Consider the following 8,860-nt stretch of genomic DNA (forward strand, 5'->3'; position numbering starts at 1 on the left):
CATTTCATTCATGAATAGAAAAACGAGCTGGAATTTAAAAATCTCACAAACCCTGGCAAACAAAGAACCGATTCGGTGGTTAAAGAGAGAAAAATCGCATGTGACGTGAACACACGATAATAAAATGACACAGAATAGCTCTCAGTGCGTTCAGCCGGACAGACATTGAGAAACCTTGACCTTTAGGAGCAGGAAATCAAAGTTATCCGGGAGAGTTTACTGTAAGGTCAGTCTTCATGAAACATTTTTCATTTCATTTCGTGTCCAAGACAGACAGACTTTTATTTTGATGTTAGTGTGAGTCTGATGGATGCATTGCAATATTCTTACCTGTTACCTTTGCTGTCTGAACTCACAGGTGGGCGTCCTTTATTACCTTCTTTTTAAATGGACCAATCAGCATCATGTTCTCCGGAAATCTGTTACCACCGTAACGTGGTATTAATATTTTTCTTTCTTTCTATTTATTTATTTGTTGGCAGGTATCTGTGTGTCGCAAATAAGAAAGATTCAAGCAGTGTGTTTAACAATAATGATCGGCTTATTCTTCACTTAAGGTCAGATGTTAAACTTTTGTGTCTACAGTGTATGCATGCATAGCAGTTACCTGTATCCTTCGCCATTTAAGGGTCTAAAAACACTGTTATTCTGGGTGGTTTGTCCCTGTTTGGCAGACACAGAGAGTCCGGGGAGAGGAACAATGGGCCATTGATTTAACGTAGGCCGAGTCTACGCGCTGCTATTCCGATGCCGTGTAACCGAGGCGATTTGTCACCGAAAAGGTCATAAATCACAAAGTGCCAGAAGAGATTGGGCAGTTCGGTTCATCCACCCAGAGGAGCAGTTTACCCACCATAATAACTAAATACAAAATATGAACAATAATTAATAAGGATAAAAAACAAACAAAATAAATAATTATTAATACAAAATAATTAATAAATTTGATCTAGCATCATTTTCAATCATTTAAGAAGAATTTTGCATATATCTTTTTTTCCAAAATGCTGCTTTAATTTTTTTAAGTACAATCAATGACTATTTTAATGATCAAATGGACAAATTGATTTGAATGAGTTAATGTATAAAAAATATATATTGTCCTCACTCATTGATCACATCTATTTCACAGAAAACCTTCACCTTAACTATTTCAAGTTAGATATCTTGCACTACAAAAAATCGAATTGCTGGTACTTGTTGCTTTTCTATCGGACAACATCTATTAAACCCATTGGCAGTCATTCATGTTTCCATTACAAATTCTCACAATAGCAGAATTGATTTATTCTGTCGTCTTTACATCTTTGAGGACGCTGTGGCTTCAGAGAGACACTAATAGACGTCGATGCCTGTGTCCACACAGAGCCGCCCTTAAGAGACATTATGCATGACTTTCTAATGCCAGACTACCAAAAAAAGCTCATACCCAAAGCTCTCGGCTCTTTGTGCGGAAGCAAAAGTCACAAGAATAGAGAAGTTGTCTTCTATCATTCTATCTCTCTCAGCTGTGCCAAAGCTAAAGGCCACAGACATTTAGAAGCCCCCCGCTATCAAGGGGATGTATCAGCGACTCTTTAGAAACCCCCGCTTCCATTTAGCAAAAAGTGAGATATCTGCGTTCAGTCACTGTGTGTGGCAGCAGTTTACAGACTGGGACTAACCTTCCAGCACAAAGAGGCTGGAGGTTATCACACGGGCTGATCCGTAAGGAAGACACGTGGGTTTGCGGAGGGCCTGTGTGTACGAGCTGAAAAGAGCAGAACAGGGACCTTCTGCGCTGATGAATGGAGCTGAAGGGCTGACGAGTGAATGCGTTCGTGTTGGTGGCTTTATGAAAGCAAGACAACAGGTACCTGGGAGGTTAGCAGACGACAGCATCGTAAATCAAACTGAGACACACGCTCCCCTCCCCGACCAGTGCGTGTCTACACATTTACTGTTCTTTATCGTGGCTCTTTCTCTATCTCTATGTATAGCTTTGAGCTATTAAACTTAGAGTTTAAGATGTTGTTTTAGACCTGTGCGTGACTTTATAGTATGCAACACTAAAGCTGAAACACTCTTAAAGATACAGTTCACCCCGAAATAAAGATTCTTTTGTCGTGTGTTCACCCTCATGTCATTCAAAATCGGTCTATCAAAACAAGATATTCTGAAAATGTTTTATTAATTATTGTCTATACAATGGATGAGGGCCAATGTTGTTTAGATTTCAACATTCTACAAAATATCTACAAAAGAAAGAAAGCGATACAAGTTTGGATGAATGTTTCTTTTTGTGTGAACCTTTTAAAAAAGTCGTCTGGTCTATCGATGGGATTTTAAGGAAAGGGGATTTTAAATCTACATATAAATGAATATGTGCAACAAAAGTTTCATAAAAGTGAAGACGGTCATATCAAAAGAATAACATTGGTATGTATCAGCTTACCTGGATGGTAAAACCATGAACAATCACAATAGATTCTTCAAATATCCATTAATATTCTGCAGGAAAAAGTGTTTTGGAACAAGGAAATAAACACAAAATGAAAAGATTTTATATTCCTTTAACATCAAGTGGACTCAATATCCATCATCAAAAATTCATTTTGTTACTTCTCTAAAATATGCTTCCCTAAATACATTCGCAAAGAATTATAGGTAATTTTTATCTTTCCTTCCCACTGACATCCCTCCATTCAGACCTTGTAAATGTCTCATCGTTCACCTAGGTCTTCATTTCATGTGCCTGTTAACCTGAAGGGACAGCCCTGGCCGATCAGCATGCGTGGACAAGGGCTAGAAACACTCCATCTATCTCCTCCTCAAGATTTAGGACTTCATAAAGCATTTCCTTCAGAAGATTCACTCTCCGCACCGCTGTGGCAGGTGCCTTTCTCCAGCAGACTATTCCGAAATGTTGAATTGTTTCTCACTTCCCTTGTCGCCAAGGTTTATAGGAGCTGTAAAACAGAATCTGTGTGACACATATGGAATGTGCCGTTCCGTCAAAACACGTGTTCGTGGTTTTGATGGCGCACACAATGTCATGACGGTTGGGTTGTAAAAAAAAGCCTAAATCACGATGGATGTCTTTGGTTGAGATTTTTGCGGATTTATCTGTGGACTTTAAACTTCAGTTCATCTTTGGGAGGAAAGGAGAAGATATTACACGAGGAGAACAGAAGAGACCTGATGAGAGCGGAGAAGAGCAAGGGAGAGACCAGACACATCAGATGGGAGAAGAAGAGAGCGGAAGAGCTTGCGTTAGAGATAAAATGTGCAGGTCAGGCAAAAGAAGAGCAGAGAAAATTAAACAATTAAAACATATGAGACAAGATGAGATGAGAATGAGACATTTAATGTACGGGACAAAATGAGACGAGAGAAGATGACAATGAGAGATTTAATGTACGAGACAAAATGAGACGAGATAAGATGAGAATGAGAGATTTAATGTACGAGACAAAATGAGACAAGAGGAGATGAGAATGAGAGATTTAATGTACGGGACAAAATGAGACGAGAGATGACAATGAGAGATTTAATGTACGAGACAAAATGAGACGAGATAAGATGAGAATGAGAGATTTAATGTACGAGACAAAATGAGACGAGAGAAGATGAGAATGAGAGATTTAACGTACGAGACAAAATGAGACAAGAGGAGATGAGAATGAGAGATTTAATGAGCGGGCCAGATAAGATGAGATAGACAATAAGCAGAGGGCAGAAAACGAGACAAGATTAAATGAGCAGAAGAGCTGAGATAAAATGAGACGAGAATGAGAGATTTAATGAGCTTGAAAGATGAGACAAAAAGAGACGAGAGGAAATGATGAGACGTTTTATGAGTAGGACAGACGAACTGAGAATGAGAGACAAGCGGCAGAAAATGAGACAAGATTAAATGAGCGGAACAGCTGAGACAAAATGAGAATGAGAGTTGAAATGAGCATTCATTGAGATCAAATGAGATGAAAAAGAGAGATTTAATGAGCAGGACAGAGGAGATGATAATGAGAAGTTTTATGAGCAGGACAGACGAGATGAACTGAGAATAAGCGATGTAATGAGCAGACAAAGTGTAGGAGATGAAACGCAGATGAGACGAGATGAGAAAGAGACATTTAATAAGCAGGGCAAATGACATCAAACAATGGCAGACCACAGGCAGAAAATCAACAAGATCAAATGAGCAGAACAGCTGAGCCTGGATGAGATGAGGTGAGACGAGAGGAGAAGGAAGAAGAATTGACTTTAGGAGTGCAGTGTTGTTGTTGGAGAAGACTCAGTGCGCTCGCATCCATCTTCAGCGTCTGTGACTCAGCCTTTTAATTAACAACTTTAGAATCTGCTTTGTCTTCTAAAAGAGATGAAGTCTAATTGTGCTTCAAATTAAACAGTCTAATGAAAACACGCCTTCAAGCCCATTCATCACAAGCACAGCGTTCAGCCCCCCAGTGGGCAAAACATGCCAAAGCACCACAACACTCGTGGGAAGGATGAGAACGATTTCTAATGAGAATTTGAACTTTGTTTTTCTTAATGAAGGCCTGTTGGTTTCTCTGTTAAGGGAAGAGTCATTACAAACAGATGATTTCACCATACATCACTTTAACTCTGATGAATTCTACCTGTGAGGGAAGGAGAACGCCTTTTGTTTTTTTGTCACAGTTAAAGCTGCAATCTGTACCTTTTTACATTAACATTTATGCATTTGCCAGACTCTTTTATCCAAAGCGTCTTGCATTGCATAATACTAAACACTTGAGTATGCGCCATTCTTGGGATGGAACCCATGACCTTTGCATTGCTAGCGCAATGCTCTAACCACCGAGTTACAGGAAAGCTTTTGGTTTTAACTGTTTGGTTAGAAACTGTTCAAATATATGACGTTTATTTCTCTAGAGAGAGAACACAAAAAACATTATTACTGACAGGATCGGTCTCCATTCACTTCCATTGTATGGAAAAAGAGTGTTATCAGCATTTGTGTTGAGAACAGAGAGAGCGAGAGAGTCAAACAGGTTTGAACTGACATTAGCGTGAATAAATGATGTACATCCTTTTCGGGTGAACTGTCTTTTTAAGGTGGGACGGGTAAGAATACAACTATATAATTGGAAATTCCAGCACAGCATCCTGAAAGCTGGTTTGTGACACACTCAGACAGAATCGGGCTCCTCCGGGTCACGAACGGGAGGGTGGGTGGTAGGGGGAGCGCGAGAAGCACGTAGATCGAGGGAGGATGGGGCAGGAACAGATTTGATAGCTGTCAGAGCCGTGGTGGTGGATGACAGTCAGAACGAATGACTCCTGGTGGATGGTCCAGGAGAAAGTGGTTTAAGAGCGCCCCTGGAGATGACGGGTCCCTCTCTAATGGGGCCTGCCAATCCGATTACTCTTTATTGTGTGTATGAAGCCTGGTGTGTAATTCAGTTTGAGGAGAACAGAGGAGCACCGTCAGCCTGGGAAAGTTCACATTCGGCAAAGTGCAGACGCGTTTCAGGCGAGGGAGAAATATTGCAGGGGATGTGTTGACTTCACCTGGCAGGAGGTGAACGTTGGTGCGGAGGAGAATGCGATGCTGATTTTTTTTACAAATAAAGAACTTCGCACATTTTAAGTGTAAGTAATTTATTAAAAGTCATATTTTTTCATATTATTTAATCCAAAATAAGTTTAAAGCTTTACAGCCACAAGGAGTACACAGAGCTATACAAAATACGGTCTCAATTCCTTTAAGAAGGCGTCCTATACACAGACAGCAACAGATTCTCCAGAAGGTACAGCTAACAGAAAAGATCTCTGCCAATTCAGGCAACATTTTGCACATGTCTGTACATTGACCTTGGTCATAAATATGGAACAAATGTGCCTTCAAACTTCATATTCTTGGCAAGGTGAGGTTAGTAATACACAGTAAAAGTAGCTCATCTTGTTTCATTTGAACCCCTTCTGCTTAAGAACTTTCGTCACTGTCTTAAGGTAGTTTGGATCCGGATAGGCCAAGCTGAAATATTCAGAGAAAACGATTACGAGTATTTAACCAAACCATTACAGATGCAATAAGCAATGTCTTTATGCAATTCAATAGTGCTCCTGGGATTTATGCTGACACGTTATAATGTAATTATTTTGTGCGAAAAAACCCATCGCAAATATATATCATACTAAACAAAGATAATGAGTGTTGACAAATTATGATCATAACTGTTTTTTACATAAAATACATAAAAAATCTTTGCTATACCTCTGAGGTCCTCTGTCCATGGGTTTTAGGGGAATATCTGCAGGTGCCACGCGGTATTCACCGCTGCCGTCGGCCACCACAGTAAATATCATATTGTTATGGAAAGCCTTTTCCAGTAGCTGCAGAATCTTCATCCCTGTGGTGTTGCTGGGCAGGTACGCCACAGAATCCAGACCCTTGTATCTGTGTCCGGGATGTGGATGTCTGTCCTGCAGGGGGAGATACTCATGGTCATCGCTCACGTATTAAGTTATAATAAAAAAGTCCTACAGAAAAACTAAGACCGCTCTCTGGGGGTTAGCATGCATGCTACTGGACATTGAGTTCTGGTACTTGTGCAGACGACATGGGTTTGAAGCTTGTCATTGCTGATGCTACCTCTTCAGGTAATATAACTATGGCCTTTACCACCTCAAAGTAAAAATAAAGGACAGCGAAGATTTTAAAACATTAAACAAGACAAAAGTTAATCAAAGAAACAAGAAATGCATACAAGTTGAAAAGGCTCCAGTGTGTAACTTTTGTATATTGGCCGATATACCGTATCTAGATATTAATATAACTTAAAATTTATAAATACTGTATCTACATCAACAATGTTTTGCTAATAGCTGTGAGTGAATGATCACGACAGAATGACAGTACTGTACTGTATTTTAACTGTGAGCCACGTGCAGCTGAAGAAGTTTAACAAGAGGAAATCATTTATGATTTATGAAATGTTATTATCTGTCGATACCAATAACATAAAAACACATTTATCGACCGATATGGCCGACAATTTATTGTGCATCCCTAAAATGAATTATTATTATAATAATGATGACTTCTCCTGACATGGGTTGAACTCAAACTTTGAACTTCTTCACCACATTATCTTCCTTGTTGATCATGATGCAATGAGCAAGCACGCACATAGTGCCAAACGTTTAGATCTCACCTGATTTAAAAGGAAACACACATTCATAACTATGCTGGAGGACTCTTGAAGATCAGCCACGCACACAAACACTTCCGGCATTATCATAACAGGGGATTCGAGCTGTTATAAGCACACATCCATCATTGTCTGTAAGTGCCCTGCAGGAAGTGTGTGAGAAACAGGCCGAGCAAGATTCCACGGAGAACAGAAAGAAATAACTGAGATGCTTGCAAACTGCTTACATGTAAGGTGTGTCAATCCACTTTGATACCTATACGTTGTCACAGTGATACACGAAAAATGACATGAGCTCACCGACTGAATGCCATCTTCAAAATGAAAGCCGATTTGAATGGTGTCACAGTCAGAATATCCTGGTAAGCTTCTTCTTTCGATGTTAAAAGCCATCTGGCCTTCGGGCTGGTTTCCTTGCTTTATCAGAGCGCCGTTTTTGTTATTGTTTGTTCCATTAGATTCTGCTCGCATGGTCATGACACACAGTAAAAAGAAAAAGCATGAAGGTTTAAATTAAAGTTACATTTCCTTGCTGTCCTTCCGAAACTTCAGATGTCCAGATTAGTTTTTCAGGAAACGGAAAAACCTTTTAATTGATTTAATACTTTAGTCGACAAGTGCTTTTTTAATACATTTTGTTGGTTAGATATTTATTCCTTTCTCAGAATTAATCTCAGTTCTCCAAACCATATTTTGCTTTATTTTAAATCAGCTTTCAAGGGTGCTCTGAGTAACCTTACAGTGTCTGTAGTTCCTAACAATAAAGATGTTACACTAACTTTGGCAACTATAAAGTGTTCAAATAGATTTAGCAATTATTTTAAAAAGTGTTCACACAAAATGTATTTTTATGAATCCCTGTCTTTCAATAAAATAAATGCCACTAGGTTTAGTATTTTGTTATCTTCATGCGAGGACATTTATACATTTTATTAAGAATAGCAATCCAGTATGAAGTGACACATGCTCAGTTGAAGGAGCTCAGAAACTCACGGATCTCTGTCAGCGCTGGTGGGCCTTTGTCGTTCAGGTACCTGGTGCAATGCATCTTATCTTTGCTCTGTGAAGACCCCATGATCCAGTCAAAGGAGCGATGAATTCATAGGTCCGCTGATCATTGACAGAAACCGGCTGCTGTTTATCTCTGATCCACACAGAAGTTTACTTGTCATGGATTGTTAGCATACACAGATTTCTTAATGTTTGAGTTTGACTTACCAGACACTTGCTTCTCTCTTGGACTGTGGGTGGAGTGCTTATCAACCAACACACAGATTTTTAACATTCGTTTCTGTCACAGATAAAGATTTATAAACACCAAAAGTATTTAAGGACGTAAATAAGGAAATGAAGACAAGTGCAGTTAAACCTGTTCTGGTTTAGACAGCTGAGAGAGAATGGGTGGAGTTTAATGACACGTCTGATAGGATTTTACAGGATGAGCATTGAAAGAGTTTTGTTCCACATTTGCTTGGATGAGGGGTCCAAGCTTTTAAGGTGATTTTGATGAAGAAGACGGTTATCCACTGTAGAGGGTCCAATCTCATGCTCGAGACATTATGGATAGCGAGCAAAATTTGTTTATCTTAACATATGAACTTCCAGAAGAATTACTTTATAACTGTGAAACCTTCTTGTACAACTGTATATCTGTTTTCGGTAACACTTTACAATAAGGTGCT

The 8,860-nt window shown here is 39.3% G+C and overlaps 1 protein-coding gene across 2 annotated transcripts; it reads right to left on the reverse strand.

Annotated features, from left to right (window-relative positions):
- Positions 1–5,612: 5,612 nt before the first annotated feature.
- dtx3la (deltex E3 ubiquitin ligase 3L a) lies at positions 5,613–8,559 on the reverse strand. 2 transcript variants are annotated; one of them, XM_079447730.1, is made up of 5 exons: positions 8,397–8,559; positions 8,172–8,322; positions 7,479–7,639; positions 6,242–6,450; positions 5,613–6,001 (listed from the first exon to the last, which is right to left on the reverse strand). In XM_079447730.1, the coding sequence occupies exons 2-5, from the start codon at positions 8,251–8,253 to the stop codon at positions 5,932–5,934; spliced, it is 522 nt and encodes a 173-aa protein (XP_079303856.1). In that variant the 5' UTR covers positions 8,254–8,322; positions 8,397–8,559; the 3' UTR covers positions 5,613–5,931. The 2 variants fall into 2 exon arrangements, with proteins under 2 accessions (XP_079303856.1, XP_079303857.1); XM_079447731.1 differs by lacking the exon at positions 8,397–8,559 and having other exon boundaries at positions 8,172–8,389.
- Between the last annotated feature and the right edge of the window lie 301 nt (positions 8,560–8,860).

Source organism: Barbatula barbatula (genome assembly GCF_947034865.1).
Source record: "Barbatula barbatula genome assembly, chromosome: 23".
In the NCBI taxonomy this organism is placed as follows: domain Eukaryota; kingdom Metazoa; phylum Chordata; class Actinopteri; order Cypriniformes; family Nemacheilidae; genus Barbatula; species Barbatula barbatula.

Excerpts from the sequence above, each read along its gene's own strand:
- dtx3la (XM_079447730.1), bottom strand. The coding sequence starts at position 8,253 with ATGGGGTCTTCACAGAGCAAAGATAAGATGCATTGCACCAGGTACCTG. Across the intron at positions 6,451-7,478 it reads TTGAAGATGGCATTCAGTCG|GACAGACATCCACATCCCGG; the intron begins GTGAGCTCATGT and ends CTCCCCCTGCAG. Across the intron at positions 6,002-6,241 it reads ATGGACAGAGGACCTCAGAG|CTTGGCCTATCCGGATCCAA; the intron begins GTATAGCAAAGA and ends TGAATATTTCAG.